Raw genomic sequence first — 19,784 nt, forward strand, 5'->3', positions numbered from 1 at the left:
GATTCTTTCCCTCTGCCCCTTCAACATACTCTCTCTTCTCTCTCAAAATGAATAAACTTAAAAAAAATAATAATGATAACTCTAAGTAGAAACTTGAATGAAGTGAAGAAGCTGGTCACAGATAAATCTGGGGAAAGCTCAGATTGGGTAGACAGAACTTTAAGTGCCAATACATTAAGGTATATTCAAGAAACAGAATGGCAACAATGAAAAAATGGAGGCAGAATCATGATTATATAAACATGCTACTCCATTAAAAATGCATTCTTGAAAGTCTGCAATGATCTTGATTAGTATCAAACACAATGGCCTTTTCTCTCTATTCCTTCTTGACGTTTCTGTCCCTGTATTTTACAGCTCAGTATCACTGCCCTTTGCAAGGCTTCATCTTCTTTAATTTCTATTTAATAACTATTATTCTCACCATTGAAATTTTAATATTATAATAATGAACGCTTATAATAATGTATGCTAACTATATAACTTCAGCTTTCAGTCCAAATGTCAAACTTTTCTAGTTCTTCACTTGGTAGTTCAACCTTCATCTTTTCCTCTACAACTTTAAAGCAAAACTCATGGTTGCCATTGTATATCCACTTCACTAGATTTCTCAATAGTACCTTGGACTGAAATTTCAAAATTATTTTCTATTTTTCATTGTTTCAAATAATATATCATCAAAAATTATTAGATTAAAACACTTTTTGATTATTTTCTTTACTCCTAATTTTTTCTGCAGTATACTATAATGTAAGGCCTATCACTTCATGCTTGGATTAGTAGAATAACCTCCTATTCACTCAAGTTCTTAACCTTGTAACCCTGTAGCATAGCACAGGTTTTAAATCTTCCCAAATCACTGGCTTCTTGATGTTACTCCCTTTGTTACCTATGGTGTTTCCTTTCCAAAAGATCTAGTCAATCTGCTAAATGGCATTCAAGGTTCTCTATAATGTGACCCTGTTCTAGCTATCCAACTTTATTTTCTTTCACATTACCATCTGCATTTTATAAATTTAGATTTGCACAGTATACTTTTGAGACATTATGAGATTTTTTCTTGAGAACTGTCTTGAGACATTTTCACCAGTTAGGCTACTGCTTCCAGCAGGAGGGCAGTATTATAAATACCTGCACAGACTAATGCTGAAGGCAAAGAACAGGAGGAAAATATTACTTTTACAAAAATAAATTTCAGTTAAAAAGAATAAGTAGACATTTAACACGCATACAAATGGGAGCCCTGTCTACCAGTTCCTCTGGGATATCCCTTTGATAGCTCAAACCTACCCACACAGCATCTATCACATCATCTTTATCTGTGCCCCTATTTCTTTTCTTCCCCAACTTTATTGAGATATAATTGATATATAGCATAGTGTAAGTTTAAGGTGTACAATGTAATCACCTTATATCTATATCCATATCTAGCTGTATATATTGCAAAATGAATACAATAAGGTTAGTAAACACCTCCAATACCCATATAACTACCATTTTGTGTGTGTGAAGGAACATTTAGTATATACTTAGTAACTTTCAAGTTATATAGTATTGCTAATGATTGTCACCAATCTGTTTATTAGATCCCCAGAACTTACTCATTTCATAGCTGGAAGTTGATACTCTGACCAACATCTCATTTCCTTGACTCCCAAGCCACTGACAATCACCATTTCTACTCTGTTCCTATGAGTTTGTCTTTTTCAGATTCCACATATAAGTGGAATCATATAGTATTTGTTCCCCTGACTTTTTTCACTTAGTTTAACACCCTTAAGGCCCATCCATGTTGTCACAAAAGCCAGAATTTCCTTCTTTTGGCTCTACTTCAGTCAAGGACATTGGTATACAGCTAGAATCTCTAGGGTCATCAGCAATTTCTTCCTGTCTCCTTCGCTCACATCAAGATATCTACATAATCTTTTTCGGATTTCTTTCTTCTATCCATCTCCTCCACCACATGTCTGTGCCAAACATTCTGGCATTTAATTTTGATCCTTAACGAACCATTGTCTAATTATGTGTGAGGAAGTTAAAACAATTTTTTTTATTATAACTGTAGCCTTTAGAACCCTAGGGTTTGAGCCTACGTTTTCTTCCATTTGTAAGATGAGGCAATAGAACTAGCTAAATTCTTAAGGTCTTTTCTAGCTCTAAGATTCCATACTTCTAAATTCCTATAAACATCATAGGTGTCAAATTGTTAGGTACATTAGGAGTTAAAAACTTGTTAAAATGTAGATTTCTCAACTAAAACCAAGTAAATCCGAATCAATAAGCTGAAGTCTAGGTGTGAATCTACCTTTTAAAAAGGATCTCAATTGACTCCAATGCAAGAAGTATAAGGATCACAGTTTGAAAATCATTGTCCTGTTTCATGATTCAATTCATATTGCAAAGCAACACAACACTTGTTATCAATTGAGTTTTTTCATATTTAATTGGCTGATAGTTTTTAGAGTATAATCTGATTTCCAGAGGGTCTCAGAGAGTCTTTCAGGTCAAACTTTTTCACTCTCATTCTCTTAAAAGCATACAGTGGATTTCCATATTCCACATTATAAATACATGCCCATGTTACATATTCTAAAAACATCATGCCATACATTACTTGATAATCTCCTTATTATTGGCTATCTAAACTATTACTCAGGTTTCTGCTCTTAGGATTACCAACACAATGAACACTCACAGACTATTTTAATTTTGCTTATAATGGGTACTTCTAGTCTAAGACAATATCTGGGGCATAATAAAGAGCTTAATAAATATGAGCCACTTTTTGTTTATATGTATTTCTTTTTATCATCATCATCAATTTTATAAGTAGTCTTCCCTGACTACCCAGGCATAACTAAGTTTATTCTCCCTGGAGTTCACCTAAATACTTATTTGTACCTTTCTTCTGCTACTGTGGACACACTGTCTCATATAAGGGTTATTTATATGTAATTTATCTCTATTAATACCTTGTAAATGTCACAAGGGTAGAAGTTATGTTCTATTCACTTTTGTTTGCTGATCATTCAAATATTTGAATAATGGGTTGAATGGATTCCTTAAGACCACAGAGGACATAACCAACACATATAAAGGATGCAAAAGGTTTCACCTTAAAGTTCTACATCAGAATCCTATAATAGTTGTTAGCCCTTATATCTTTCCCCTGCCTCTCTTCTGCTCAACTACAGTCTCCATGACCATGGTTGGGCTCACTGGTCAATTGTAAGCCAAGGATTAACACTATCATATCTCAAACATAAATTCAAGGCAGACTCTATGTTTGTCTGTGCATGTATCTATACCTGAATTTACCTCTAAATAAATACACATTATGGACAGATAGCTAATTTCACCTAATTCACTTTCTCTTCTCATATATTCATTTACATGTTTACATACCTATATTTATTCATATGTATATAGATATACATAGACACACACCTTCATTCTCTCATTGCTCTCCTTCCATCATTTCAGAACATCTTCTTGAAAGTCCTTTATTCTCAGAGATAAGGATTCTGTTATCCTAGTGATTACCACTGGATAACTGAAAGGTGATATGCAAGCTGCCAATACTGCAGACACAGGTCTGGCTATATACAGTGAAAACCTATGACTCTAATAGTTGCTCTAACTAGCAGCTCTCTCCCCTGCTCATTCCTACCTCCATTCAAACTCCACATCAATGACAATCTGTCCCACAAATCTAATTTCTTGCTTAATGTCATCACACTTCTGTTCTAAAATGCAGTCTAGTGATTAGAGCTTTACTGCCTATCTTGCTTTTCTTGTTCTTCTGCACCACATGATGGATCCTTTCCACCTAATTTCCAGCAGCAAACAAAGTTCTGACTCCTCTTATGGACTCCTCTTTCAGAATAAATTTTTTGCCTGAATGCCAAAACTTTCAAGGAACCACATACACTCTCACAGTTCATCCAGTATAGGTCATATAGAACCTTACTAATTAGTTTTAGAACACATACCCACAATTTAAACCACCTGCTAATTCTGGCTTTGCCATTAGACAATGTCCCTCATCTAGCTGGTGTCAAAGGAAGACCAAATATCTCTGGTTTTACATCATCTAAAATCAGGTCCCTACAGCCTTACCCTCACTAACTATAACCATTAAACCTGGAATGGACCATCATGCCTCAAGGCTGAATTCTGATTTATGAAAGTAAATTCATAGTTCTTTTCTCTACTTTTATAAAGCCAAAGAAATCCCAGTGATATGAACACTAATTTCATAATCCAATCTCATCTAATTCTTTTTAACTAATGTTTGTTGAAAACCTAATAGGTGCCAGCAATAGAGACAAAAATCCTCATGTATATATTCCAGTGGGAGAAAAGGAATGTGTAAATAAATAATATACATACTATATTAAATAATATAGTATAATATATATAATACATAGTATATATGTATACTAATACACATAGTATAATAAATAATAAATACATAGTACTTTAGAAGATGGTAAGTGCTAAAGCAAAAATAACTGGAGAAATGTTGATAATGCTGCTTGACAATTTTGTTTTCAGTCATTATAGATTAGCTAGTATCATACTAGCCCTTCTGTTATGAACAACAATGAAAATTCCTAAAGTATATACAGAATTACTGTTTTTCATGTATCAACTAGTAGCCTAGGACAGTAATCCCTGAGTAAAAGGAAACACCTGCTGTACACCTGTTACTTCACCATGTAAAGAAGGGGAATATGTATAAGACATAGACTCTGCCATAAAGGAGTTTACAATTCAGTTGAGGTAGTGAGTGTCACATATATCAAATGTTAACTGGGTGGCTCAGTTGGTTAAGCGACCGACTTGGCTCAGGTCATGATCTCATGGTTCATGAGTTTCAGCCCCCCATCAGACTTGCTGACAGCTCAGAGCGGAGTCTGCTTCAGATTCTGTGTCTCCCTCTCTTTCTGCCCATCTCCCTGCTCGCACTCTCTCTCTCAAGATTAAATAAACATTAAATTTTTTTTAATTAAAAAAAGATAACAGTGAAACATAAAACAACCACAGCAATAGTTTCAGTAAATATAAACTGATTAAAAACTGCAAATAGTGTCAGAAAAGACAGAAAAGGAAGACTCACAAAAGACAATTATAAGAAATACACAAAAATATATAAGGAGATAAAGTTGTAAGTTTAAAACTAAAAGAATGGGAAAAGATTTATCATGAGAATACTAAAGTTAGATAAAGTAGATAGATAGTAGTAGATAGATAAAGTTAAAGTAGACTTAATCATAAGAAATATTAAGAAGTTATTAATATTAAGAATCATAATATTAAGAAATATAATGGTAACGGGATCAATTTTTCAAGGAGATAAATTAATACTAAATTTGTATGTATCTAGCAACAAAGCTTCAAAATTTGAAGCAAACTGGAAAGTACTGAAGTGTGAAATGGAAGTGTGAAATAATATTATAATAAATGAATATGAATAATAATAAATGTTAATATTCTTTATTAACTGATACAATAGGAATCTAGAGAGACAGACAAAATAAATACAAAGAAAACCCAGGAAGAAAGAATTTAAAATATAAATAAATGAAATACAACAAAATGAAAATCAAATGACAGTGAAAGTTCATAAATTAAGTTCATTAATTAAAATTGATAAATTCCTGGCCAGAGTGATCAAAGAATACAATCACAATTTTCAGGAATAAAAAAAGCCATGTCACTATAGAATCTTAGAGGTTTAAAAAGATAGAAAAAAATGTTTTAAGACTATATTTTTTATAGAAATTTCAGGTTCACTGAAAAATTGAGAGAAAGGTATAGAGATTCCCCATATACCTGTTGCCCCACACATGCTTAAGCCTCTCCCAAGGTCAACAACACCCAACAGAGTGGTACATTTGTTACAACTATTGAACCTACACTGACACATTATTATCACCCCAAATCCATAGTTTACATTAGGATTCACTCTAAGTGTTCTATATTCTGTGGGTTTGGACAAATGTAAATGACATGTATAAAGTGTAAAATCAGTGTCCAGATTCAATTTTAGCTGTGGATGTCCAGTCATCCAACACCATTTGTTGAAAAGGCTATCCTTCCCATATTGTATTGTCTTTGTTCCTCTGTCACAGATCAATTGACTCTGTTTATATGGGTCTATTTCTGGGCTATTTTTTGCATTGATCTATCTATCAATTCTTTTGCTAATACCATACTGTCTTAATTACTATAGTTTTATAATAAGTTCTGAAGTTAGGTATTGTCAATCCTCCAACTTTGTTCTTCTCTTTCAATAGTATAGTGTCTAATCTGGGTCTTTTGCCTCTCCATATAAACTCTGGAATTAGTTTGCCAATATCCATAAAATAACTTGATGGGATTTTGACTGGTATTGCATTGAATCAATGCAACCAACCTGGGAAGAACTGACATTTTGACAATATTCTCTGCATTCATAAACATGGAATAATATCTCTCCATTTTTTTTTTTGAGTATAGTTGACATACAATATTACATTAGTGTCAGGTATATAACTACCATTCATTTCTTTTAACAGAGTTTTGTAGTATTCCTACATAGAGCTTGTACATATTTTGTTAGGTTTATACCTAAGTATTTAATTTGGGGGGTTACTAATGTATGTGGTATTGTGGTTTTTTTCTTCCATCTCAAATTCTACATTCAATGCCAGTAAAGAGAAAAATGACCACTGTATATTAACTTTGCATCTTGAAACCTTACTATAATTATTAGTCCCAGGAGGGCTTTTTTTTGGTCAATTCTTCCAAATTTATTATGTACATAATCATGTCATCTGCAAACAAGGACAGTTTTATTTCCTTCCTCCCCATGATGCCCAGTATACCTTTTATTTCTTTCTCTTGTTTTACTGCAGTATCTAGGACTTCCATTATGATGTGGAAAATGAATGGTGAGAGGACATCCCTGCCTTGTTCCTGATCTTAGTGGGAAAGCTTCAGGTTTTTACCATTAAGTATTTTATTAATTGCACATATATTGTAGATATTCTAAAAAGCTGAGGAAGTTCTTTTCTATTCCTAGTTTACTGAGAGTTTTTGTTGTGAATATGTGCTGGGTTTTGTTAAATGCTTCGTCTGCATCTACTGATATGATCATGTGATTTTTCTTCTTTAGTCTATGGAGGTGATGGATTATATTAAGTGATTTCCAAATTTTGAATCAGCCTTGCATATCTGGGGTATGTCCCACTTGGTCATAATTCTTTTTATACACTGTTGGATTTAATTAGCTAATATTATTTTCAGGATTTTTGCATGTATGTCCACAAAAGAGATCTATTTTCTTGTCTTCTAATATCTTTGCCTGGTTTTAGTATTAAATAATGGTGGCATCATAGAATGCGTTGGTTAAGTATCTCTTCTGCTTCTATACTCTGAAAGACACTGTACACAACTGGTATAATTTCCTCAAATGTCTGGTAGACTTTATCAGTGAACCCATCTGGGCCTGGTACTTCATTTTGGAAGTTAATTATTGATTCAACTTCTTTAATAGATATAAACCTATTAAATTGTCTATTCTTTGTGTGAATTGCGGCAAATTGTGTCTTTTATTTTATTTTTTAATTTTTTTAACAATTATTTATTTTTGAGATAGAGAGAGACAGAGCATGAACGGGGGAGGGTCAGAGAGAGGGAGACACAGAATCTGAAACAAGCTCCAGACTCTGAGCTGTCAGCACAGAGCCTGACGCGGGGCTCGAACTCATGGACCACGAGATCATGACCTGAGCTGAAGTCGGCCGCTTAACCAACTGAGCCACCCAGGCGCCCCGTAAATTGTGTCTTTTAATAAACTGTTGATTTCACCTAGGTTATCAAATTTGTGGGAAAAAAGATATTCATAGTATTTCTTTATTATCCTTTTAATGTCCATGGGATCTTACTGATATCCCCTCTTCCATTTATATTAATTTGTGTCTCCTTTTTTTCTTAGCCTAACTAGAAGTTTACCAATGCTATCTATCTTTCAAAGAACTAGTATTATTGGTGTTGGTCTTGATTTTCTCTATTGATTTCTTTTCAATTTCATTGACTTCTGCAATAATTTTTATTTCTTTTGTTTTGCTTACTTCAGATTTAATTTGTTCTTCTTTTACTAGTTTCCTAAGGTGGAATCTTAGATGATTTTAGATCTTTCTTTTTTCTAATATCCAAATTTAATTCTAAGTACTGCTTTTACTGAATCACACAAATTTTGGTAACTTGTATTTTCATTTTCATTTAGGTCAAAATAATTTTTAAATTTCTCTTGAGATTTCCTCTTTAACCAATGTATCACTTAAAAGTGTTTTCTTTAATCACCAAGCATTTGGGGAAATTTCAGCATTCTAATCATGATTTCTATTATAATTCCACTGTGGTTTAATAATAGTCACTGTATGATTTCTATTCTTTTAAATTTGTTAAGGTGTCTTTTCTGGCCCCAAATGTGGTCTACCTTAATGAATGCTCCATATGAGCTTTCATGCATGCTTTCTGAAGGGAAGCTGGATGTAATTCTTATCTTTGTTCCACCATAAGTATGGCATTTTCTTCCCTCTGCTTTCTTTCAAGATTCTTTTTGTTTTTCTGAGCTTGAATATACGCCAATGTGTCATTTGGATTTTGGCGGGGGTGGGGGGGGAGGGGAATCATTTATCATGATTGAGGTTATCTGAGTCTCCTGGATCTGTGGTTTGGTATCTGAAATTAATTTGGAGAAATTCTCAGTCATCACTGCTTCAAATACTGCTTCTGTTCCTTTTGCCCTACCTTCCCCTTCCTGTATTCTCATTTACACGTTATGTGCTTTGTAGTTGTCTCATAGATCTTAGATATTATGTTTTGAGGGTTTTGGGGTTTTTTTTTTCAGTCTTTTCTGTTGCTTTTGGTTTTGGAAGTTTTTTCTTTTTTACTAAAGTATTTTTTAATTAACTGTCTCACACACCTAACACTATTTTTAATTCTAATTTTTTTAAGTTTATTTATTTTGAGAGAGAGACAGAGACAGAGAGAGAGAGAGACAGCACAAGCAGGGGAGGAGCAGAGAGAGAATCCCAAGCAGGCCATGCGCTGTCAGTATAGAGCCTGATGCAGGGCTTGATCTCACAAATTGTGAGGTCATGACCTGAGCAGAAATCAACCAACTGAGCCACCAAGCCACCCTGAATTTTTATTTTTTATTTACGTACAGTTGACATGCAATATTATATTAGTTTTAGGTATACAACATAGTGATTTCACAATTCTATACGTTGTGAAATGCTCACCATAAGTGTAGTTATCATCTGTCATCATAAAAAGTTATTACAGTATTATTGACTATATTCCCTATGCTGTACTTTACATCCTCATGACTTATTTATTTTATAACTAGTAGTTTGTACCCTTTTGTCCCCTTCACCTATTTCACTCATCTCTCCCTCATGTCCCCTCTGGCAACCATCAATTTGTTCTCTGTATTTGTGAGTCTATTTCAGGGGTTTGGTGGGGGGGTTTCTTTTTCAATATCTTGAAGCTCAGAGATGCTTTCTTCAGTCATGTCCAGTATAGTAATAAGCCCATCAAAGGTATTTTTCATTTCTACTGCAGTGTTTTTAACCTCTAGTATTTCTTTTTTAGTCTTTCTTAGAATTTCTCTCTGCTTAAATTGTCCTCTCTTCTTGCATGCTGTCAACTTTATCCATTAGAACACTTAGCATATTTATCAAATTGTTTTAAATTTCCAGTGTAACAATTCCAATATCCCTAGCATATCTGAGTCTAACTCCAATGTTTGCTCTGTCTCTTCAAACCATATTTTACCTTTTAGTAAGTCCTGTAGTTTTACTTGACAGCTAGACATGATATAGACAGAGTATATGGAACTGTTATAAATAGGCCTTTAGTAATATGGTAATAAGGTATGAGAGAAGGAGAACATTCTCTACTCCCGTGATTATGTCTGTCTTTTATTGTACCAGGGCCTGTTAACTTTAAACTTCACAAGTGCTTCTCAGGCTCTTTTCTTCCCTGAGGTAGGACAGAATGGCTAAAATGGGCTGGAGTTGAGTATTTCCCTTCTCTCTCCCTTCCTTCAGGTGAAAGATTAAAGGGAAGGTATTTTCCTTCCCTCAAGTCAATTAATCTCTGCTAAACCACCAGCATGTTAGGCTCTGATTAAATACTTTTGCCCAGGGCAGGCATCTTTATATTTCAAAATGGTTCCTTATCCCCTCCCCATGCTGGAAGTAGAAGTGTGGCAAGATTTTTCTCTGGCATTCAATATAAGAACATGGTCAAGCTCTTGGAGGTAAAACTTAACAAAGTGTGGGGATATCCTGTAGTTTTGACTCTAAGCCTTGTCCACACTGAACCTCCAGAGATGCAGGTTTTCTTATCCCAGTACTGGTTTCTACAGAGGTTTCTGCTTATAGGTATCTGGTCTAGTAACCTGTAAGTCTCTACTTGCCTGTCTGTTTCTCCACTTTTAGGGGCTGCAGTTTGCCCTTTTATTTCACTTGTCTTACAGATCCTAAGAAGAGTTGCTAATTTTTCAGTTTGTTCAGATTTTGACTTTTTGTTAGGATGGAGTGAGTGTTGACTTCCAACCTTCCTATGTACAGTACCAAAAACCGTAAGTATAACGGACAACTGTATGCAACTTTACATTAATAAGTTCAACAACTTAGATCAAATGGACAAACTACTTGAAAGACACAGATTACCAAAACTGATGGAAGAAATATGACTTCACTTATTAATATTATCATTTGAATAAGAAAAACCCAATCATCTAGAAATCCCTTCAAAAATAGAAAAGGGACTAGTTCTCAAACTCATTTAATGAGGCCAACATTCTCTTGATACCAAAACCAAAGACATTGTAAGGTAACTACAGATCAATATTCATCATAAGCATAAATGTGACAATCCTTTATAAAGAGTTAGTAAATTAAATCTAACGATATATAGAAAAGATAATAAATACTAAGGAAAGGGTGTTTATTCCAGGAATATAAGCTTGATTTAATATTCAAAAATTATTATAGATCCTCAATAGAATATTAGCAAACAAAATTCAACAACACATTAAGAGTTATACCCCATGATTGAGATTTATTCCCAAGTTGCACATATGGTTCAATTTTCCCAAATGAATCAACATAATACACTTCGTTAGCAAAATTAAAATTAAAAATAGCATCATTTTGATAGATCCAGAAAAAGCATTTGATAAAACTCAACATCCATTTTTGATAAAAACGTTCAACAAAATGGGTATAGGGAGCACATACCTAAATATAATAAAAGCTATATATGACAAAGTCAAAAGTTGCAAGCTTTTCTTCTAAGATCAAGAACATGACAAGTGTCTCAGACTTTGAGTCTGGAATTCTCTCTTGTCCAGCAAGAGAGTGGACACAGAATTGAATACGAGACAGGCTGATATCCGGGAGGAGACAAGAGCCCCAAACAGGGGTTTTGTCTCTATTTTATTGAGCTCTCAAGATTTTACAAAGAAATTGTGGTTTATATACACAATGGAATACTACGTGGCAATGAGAAAAAATGAAATATGGCCTTTTGTAGCAACGTGGATGGAACTGGAGAGTGTAATGCTAAGTGAAATAAGCCATACAGAGAAAGACAGATACCATATGTTTTCACTCTTATGTGGATCCTGAGAAACTTAACAGAAACCCATGGGGGAGGGGAAGGAAAAAAAGAAAAAAAGAGGTTAGGGTGGGAGAGAGCCAAAGCATAAGAGACTGTTAAAAACTGAGAACAAACTGAGGGTTGATGGGGGGTGGGAGGGAGGGGAGGGTGGGTGATGGGTATTGAGGAGGGCACCTTTTGGGATGAGCACTGGGTGTTGTATGGAAACCAATTTGTCAATAAATTATATATATATATATATATATATATATATATATATATATATATATATATAAATAAAAAAAATTAAAAAAAAAAAGATTTTACAAATGCAGTGAATGCGCAGAAGAAAACAATAAGATAGTGACCATTAATTTGTGTAAGAAGCAAAGGGTTTGGGGGGCGAGTGGCATTAGAAGTTGAGATTAAAGCACAATGCTATATTGGTGCCAGATGAACAGTTTCTCTGTGACAATACAGCCAACTAGCTGTTATCTCCAAAGTTTAAGATTGCTGGAGCATGCTGCCTCAAGGCTAACAAAGCACCCTTTTCATTAGCTAACCTTGGGCACTTTCACCCCACAGCAGCTTTCCACCTCTAATTGTTCTCAAATGCTTTCATCCTGTGGAGACAGCTTTTTGCCCTAAGCCTTGTTTTAGTTAGTGACTAACTTTGGGCGCTTTCACCCAGGTGGCGGCTTTCCACCTCTATGCTTTGTCTTACTTAATGACTGGCCTTGGGCACTTTTGCCCTGTAGTGGCTTTCCGCCCTAAGCCTTGTTAACCCACTGGTGCAAGCATACAGAATTCTTAAACTTATTTCCCACAGACAAGGATGTCTACTCTCACGAATTTTATTAAGCGTAGTATTGTAAGTACTAGCCAGAGAAGCTAGGCAAGAAAAAGAAATAAAAGGTATTTATATTGATAAGGAGGAAATAAAATTGTCACTATTTTCAGATGACATGATACTATATAGCGCTAAAGACTCCACCAAAATACTGTAAGAATAAGTGAATTCAGTAAAGTTGCAGGGTATAAAATCAATATATAGAAATCTGATGTATTTCTATATGCTAATAACTATCAGAAAGGAAAACCTAAAAAATAATCCCATTTATAATTACATCAAAAAAAAATCCAGTATTAAATTTAACCAAGAAGGTGAAAGACCTGTACACTAAAAACTTCAAGACACTGATGAAAGAAATTGAAGAAAACATTGAATACATGGATAGATATTCTGTGCTCAAGGATTGGAAGAATATTGCTAAAATGTCCATAATATGCAAAGCAATCTACTGATTCAGTGCAATCCATATCAAAATTCCAATGACATTTTTCATGGAACTAGAACAAACAGTTCTCAAATTTGTATGAAACCATAAAAGAACCAAACAGCCAAAGAAATCCTGAGAAAGAACAAAGCTAGAGGTATCATACTCTGATTTCAAACTACATTACAAAGTAACAGTAATCAAAAAAGTATGGTATTGGCATAAAAACAGACATATATATCACTAGAACAAGAGAACCCAGAAAAGAAAAATGCACATACATGGTCAATAATACACAATAAAGGAGCTAAGAATAAATAACAGAGAAAGGACAGGGTCTTCAGTAAATAGTATTAAGAAGACTGGACAGTCACATGCAAAAGAATGAAACTGGAACACTATCTTACACCATATATAAAAATTAACCCAAAATGGATTATAGACAAGACACCATAAAAGTACTGGAAGGAAACACAGGTGGTAAGCTCCTTTACATTGGTCTTGGTGAAGATTTTTTTGGATTTGGCACCAAAAAATCAACAAGTGTGAACACATCAAACTAGCAAACTTCTGCATAGCAAAAGAAACCATTAACAAAATGAAAAGGCAACTACTAGGAGGGAGAAAATATTTGCAAATCATACATCTGATAAAAGGGTAATCTCCAAAATATAAATAACTCATACAACTCAAAAACAAACAAACAAAAAATCTGATTAAAAAATGGGCAGAAGATCTGAACACTTTTCAATGATGACATATAGATGGGGAACATACACATGAAAAGATGTATAATGTCACTAATCATCAGAGAAATGCAAATCAAAACCACAATGAGATATCACCTCACACCTGTCAGAATGGCTATCAAAAAGACAAGAAGTAACAACTGTTGGTGAGGATGTGGAACAAAGGGAACCCTTGTGCTGGGAATGTAATCTGGCGTAGCCACTATGGAAAGCAGTATGGAGGTTCCACAAAAAAACAAAACAAAACCTAAAAATTGAAGTACTATACGATCCAGTAATTACACTTCTGGTATTTACTCAAAGAAAATGAAAACACCAACTTGAAAAGATATGTGCACCCCATGTTCACTGCAGCATTATTTACAATAGCCAAGATATAGAAACAACCTAAGTGTCTATCAACAGGTGAATGGATAAAGAAAATGTGGGGTGTGTATAAGTGTATATACACAATAGAATATTACTCAGCCATAAAAATGAATAAAATTTTGCCATTTGCAACAACACAGATGGACTCTGAGGGCATTATGCTAAGTGAAATAAGTCAAACAAAGACAAATACCATATGATCTCATTTTGGTAACAACAACAAAAAGACCAAAAAAAAAAAAAACAACAAAACCAAAAACCCAAAATCAACCAAGCTCTTCACAAAGAATAGACTGGTGATTGTCACAGGTGGGGGATGAAGGTGGGCAAAATGGTTGAAGAGAGTTAAAAAGTACAAACTTCTGGGGCATGAGGGTGGCTCAGTCAGTTACGCAATTTTGGCTCAGGCCATGATCTCACAGTTCATGGGTTTGAGCCCCACGTCAGGCTCTGTGTTGACAGCTCAGAGCCTGGAGCCTGCTTTTGATTCTGTGTCTCCCTCTCTCTCTGTCCCTCCCCTGCTTGTGCTATCTCTCCCTCTCTCTCTCTCTCTCAAAAATAAATAAACATTAAAAAAATTTTTTTAAAAAGTACAAACTTCTTGTTATAAAACAAATGTGATGGGGATGTAGTGTACTATGTATTTGAAAGTTACTATGAGAGCAAATCTTAAAGAAAACGAAAAAAAATCAGTAACTATGTATGGTGACAGATGTTAATGATTTATTGTAGTGATCATTTCACAATATATAAAAATATCGAATCATTATGTTGTATGTCAATTATTCCCCAATAATCAATATAGAGTTGTGTAGATTTTGTGGGTGAACTGTATAGTATGTGAATATATCTCAATAAAGCTGTTATAAAAATCAATATAACATACTTCATTGATAAAACTAAAAGGTCCATTTCAATAGATGCAGAAAAAGGCATCTGAAAACATGGAATATCAATTTATGAAAAAAACTCTCAGGAATCTAAGAATAAAAAAAAAAAAGCTTCCTCAACCTGATAAAGGGCATTTACAAAAAACTATAGCTAACAGAATACCTTAATGGTGAAAAACTAAAGGCTTTCTCCCTAAGATCAGGACCAAAGCTTCTATTCAAATTTTGCTGAAGATAACAGACAATAAAAAGAAATAAATAGTATATAATTAAAAAAACCTGTTTTTATTCTCAGATATGTTTATGTACATAAAGAAATCTTATAAATGTACAAAACTATTAGAGCTCATAAGTTGTTTTTTTTTTTTTAAACCAAAGTGCTAACAGAGTATAATGGGAAAAGAAACCTTTTCAGCAATAGTGTTGGAACAACTGGTTACCTGTACAGAAACATAAATTTGGGCCTAGGCATCTGACCATTAGTTTATTTGAGATGAGTCATAGCCTAAATGCAAAAGTAAAACTTAACAAAACTTCTAAAAAATATATAAAAGGCTTTTTTAAACCTTTGTTTAGGCAGAGATCTCTTAGAAACCAAAAACCCAAAATAGACATCATCACAAGTAAAAACCTTTCCTTATCAAAGGCTATCTTCAAGAAAATGTATACACAATTTCCAGACTACAAGAAAACATTTGCAATGCATATGTGACAAAGAACTTTGTAGTCAAAACATATAAAAAACTCAAAAGTAAGGTAACAACTTTTAAAATAGGCAAAAACCTTCAATGCACATTTCATAAAGAAAGATACCGAATGGTTAAAAAGCACATAAAGAGATGCGTGATATAATTTGTCACTAAGGAAATGTAAATTAGAATCGCAATGAGATGACACTACACTCTCACTGAAAATAGGCCAAAATTTTAAGAACAACATTAAGTATGTACTAGCAAGATTGTGGAGCAACTGGAACTCCCACAGATTGCTGACAGGAGTGTATAAGAGTACAACCACTATGGAAAATGGTGTGGTATTCCACTTCTAGGTATTTACCCAGCAGAAATGAAAATGCATATATACCCAAAGACCTGGCAGGAGCTTAACTTACAAATGCTAACTGGAAACCCAAAATCTATCAACAGATGAATAAATAAAAATTATAGGATATGCACACAATGAATATGTGCAACAATAAAAAGAAACAAACTATCTCACATGCAACAACACTGATATATCTCAAAAACAATACACTTAGTAAAAGAAGTTAGCCACAAAGGAGTTTGATTTCATTTGTATGCCTTTCCAGAACAGGAAAAAGAAATCCATAATGACAGAAAGCAGATCAGTGATTACCAAGCACCAGGGCTGGTGAGAAACTGACTGGAAAGAGGTACAAAGACAATTTTGATGGGTGTGGATTACATGAGTACCTAGATTTGTCAAAGTCAACAAACTCTACATTGGAGATCTCTACATTTCACCTAAATACATCATACCACAATGAAGAAAAAAGTCTATAGATATAGGTAGGTATGCATAAAGAGGATATTTAAGCCAAATTATTAACAACAGAATTATAGGTATTTTTCCTATAATTTTAAGATTTTATTTAATAAATTACCATTACTTATATTTAAAAACAAACAAACAAAATGAAAAAACAAGTTAAGCTCTCAAGGAGAGCCTCATCGAAAAGGTGACATTTGAACAAAGACCAAAGGAGATAAGGGAGCTAAGTGTATGGATATATGTGGGGAGAGGAAACCTGAGGTGTAAAGAGCCCTCAGGTTTTGAGAAGTGACATGACTGACTTACATTTTAATAGGCTCACTCTGGCTAGAGTATTTAGAATAGACAAGGAGGCAAAGGCAGAAATAAGGATACTAATCACAGAGCCAGTACAGTAACTCAGGTGAGAGATGATAAAGGATTGGTTCAGGGTAAGCAGTGAAGTTAGAGGTAGTCAAATTTTGAACATTTGTAGTTGGACTGGATGTGAGATGTGGGAGAAAGAAAGGACAAGGAAGGGTTTTGGCATAAAAGCTGGAATAAAGTATCTATTTACTGTGACAGAGAAGACTATGGGGTCAAAGAGGGGTTCTGGAAACAGCAAGAGCTTGTGTTTGAGTAAAACTGCAGATATAAAATTGGTAGTCATCACCAAGTAGAGGACATTTAGAACCACAGATAGTGGGAGCTTACCAAGGGAATATGTACATAGAGAAAAAAGAGCTTACAAAAATGGACTGTATAGCATTTCAGTGTCAGGAGGTAAGTTCTTAGCATAAACTAGAAATGAAGGTCAGTAATACCCTCAAGTGCACTGTGAAACTATTTTTAGAAACTTAGTGGGATCTCAAAAAATACAATAAAAAAAGCCTTTTCTATTCTTTGCTTGAATGAATACTCTGAAGTTTTCATTGATTCTGTAAGATGAAATGGACACCTTTGATTACAATCTGAAATTGGAAACTACTGAGTGATAACCATCATTCACTGTTATTCTAGAACTATATTGCTATAATCCCATGGGATCAAGCTTCTCCAACTTTCAAGACATTTGCTGATAAAGGTAAAACAACACATTTAGATTACCTACTCCCAAATAGCAAAAATCATCTACTACTGAGGAACTACACTTGTGTCCTGAATAAGACTCATCAGTCATCAGATGATGCTACAAGCATGTAAGGCAATGATGTACTACATAGCTGTCTGATCCTCAGATGGTACTTTGGAGGCTGATGATAAACTACGGGTCTGACAACTCACTTTCCATTTGAAGATATTTCTTGAACTTTTTCTTGTTGTGACAGCAACCAAATTGATTAAACCTAGTCATGGGATTTGACACTATAGCCAGCAGACTTCTATTTGTTGATTGCTATTGATTTTCTTTGATACCTCATTTAAAAATCAATAGTTGGAAAGAAAAATAGGCTTAGTTTACACATACTTAAACATACTACTGTATGCTGGAGGAGGCACAGGTTTGGCAAGGCTTTGGCATCCAATTATAAGAAGAGCTCTTAACAGGTGAAAGCAAGGGCTTTAGATCAATACGCAGTTTTCTTTCTCAATCAAAGAAAGTGGCTATAAATTAGGCTCATCAGTATTATTTTCAAAGCTTTCTTGAAGCAAACAAGTTTAAACTTTTTGGGAGGGCACAGGGTCTTCCTTAGATATACATTAGCAAGGATATATCACTAAAGTTTTTGTTTTCTTTTCTTTTTAAGGATATTTATGGTACCTGGAGTTCATCCGGGCTTTTATCTTTTTGGCTTTTTTTTTATTTTTCTGCCTCTCGTCTCCATCTTTCAGTGGTTCTGGTAGAGCTGCACTTTCAACCACAATGTCAATAATATACTTCTTTAATGAAAGATGCTCCTGCAAGATAAATAAATGATAATAACATTGATGATGGTTAAAGAATAACATAGCATTGCTACAGACTATAGTGAGTATAAAAAAGTATATAGATAAAAGTAAAGTAATATTTACGAAATTCTGTTTTTCACAATTCCTTTGGAAAACACTGAAGAAATGTTTTACTTAAGATTTTCATGGACTTATCAAACCTTTTCTGTACATCAACTGTTATAAATGCTAAGGATACAAGGACATATCCCTATCCCTCACAACCACACAGCATTGAGAGGTAAAAAAAAAATGTATATGTATATGTAAATGTACATATGTACATATGTGTGTGTGTGTGTGTGTGTATACACACACATACACACACAAATCTATAATATCCAGTAGTAAGTGTCGATTAGAAAGATGGGATGCTATAGGAGCCCAAAAGGGAAACAAAAGCAATGTTCACTGGGGGTAAAGGGGAAAGGTTTCAAGAAGGAAGTACCATGTCTGCTATCTCTTGAAGAATGGACTGAATTTGAACATACAGATATTAGATATATGTGTGTTTGTTTGAGCTGAGTGTTGGGAAAGGTGGCAGAAAGGAAAAATTAAAAAAGGCATTTCAGAACACACAAAAAGAGATGAAAGTAGAATGTGGTTACTGGAAACAGCGATGTGGTTTGGCTGGAGCGCACAGATTCTGGCCCCATGTCCCTCCTTATCAATGTTAGATTTTACAGCCCATTACTATAACCATTTCCTTGCATGTACACAGCATGTTCATTCCCTTCCCCTCTCTTCTTCACTCATACTTGCATGGCAAAATCCCAATTCTAAATCCAACTCCCACCCTACTCTGTGCCCATACCTGGCCAGATTAATGTGGCTGTAATTATGAACTGTGTTGACTACTCTCACTTTAAATTTATGACATTACAAATGTCATACTCAAATGGCCCCTAGTATTGCCAGGCAATTAGGGAACCTTAAACTATTTTCTCTACACACTCTTTTCTAGAAATTGTTTTAGATCTTCTCCTCAAATTTCTAACACCCTTAGCCCTGTAGATCACTTCCTCTTTCCTGACACTTTTTCTTCACTAGGCTTCCAGACATTACACTGTCCTCCTAACTTACCAGCTGCACCTTCTAAGTCTTCTTTGTTGGATTCTTTTGCTCTGCATGAGCAAATGTTGGAATATCCCAGAGCTATATACTTCTCTATCCAAACTCATTCATCAAGTGCAGTGACTTGAAATATTATTTATACACAGGCAATTCCCAAATTTTTAGCTCTAGCTCTGACCTCTCCTCTGAACTCCACTCCTATATCAAACTGTCTACTACAAATTTCCACTTAGATAAAGTATTTCCATCATAAGCATTTCCAAAATAATAGTCCACAACAAAATGCTTATGTTCCCCACATACAGTTACTCTTCCCAGAATGTTTCCCATTTCAAATG

The 19,784-nt window shown here is 34.4% G+C and overlaps 1 protein-coding gene across 5 annotated transcripts in view; it reads right to left on the bottom strand.

The window, feature by feature from the left end:
* Window positions 1-19,784, bottom strand: part of SCAPER (S-phase cyclin A associated protein in the ER) — a 508,319-nt gene that overhangs the window by 264,438 nt on the left and 224,097 nt on the right. For all 5 annotated transcript variants that reach the window (XM_047074743.1, XM_047074740.1, XM_047074744.1 and 2 more), the window contains one exon: window positions 18,206-18,342. In XM_047074743.1, the coding sequence (XP_046930699.1) occupies window positions 18,206-18,342 (137 nt within the window). The remainder of the gene's footprint in view (window positions 1-18,205; window positions 18,343-19,784) is intronic.

This window comes from Lynx rufus, unplaced genomic scaffold (genome assembly GCF_022079265.1).
Source record: "Lynx rufus isolate CCGP_SWC_20201006 ecotype Redwood Valley unplaced genomic scaffold, mLynRuf1.p SCAF_13, whole genome shotgun sequence".
Classification (NCBI taxonomy): Eukaryota; Metazoa; Chordata; class Mammalia; order Carnivora; family Felidae; genus Lynx; species Lynx rufus.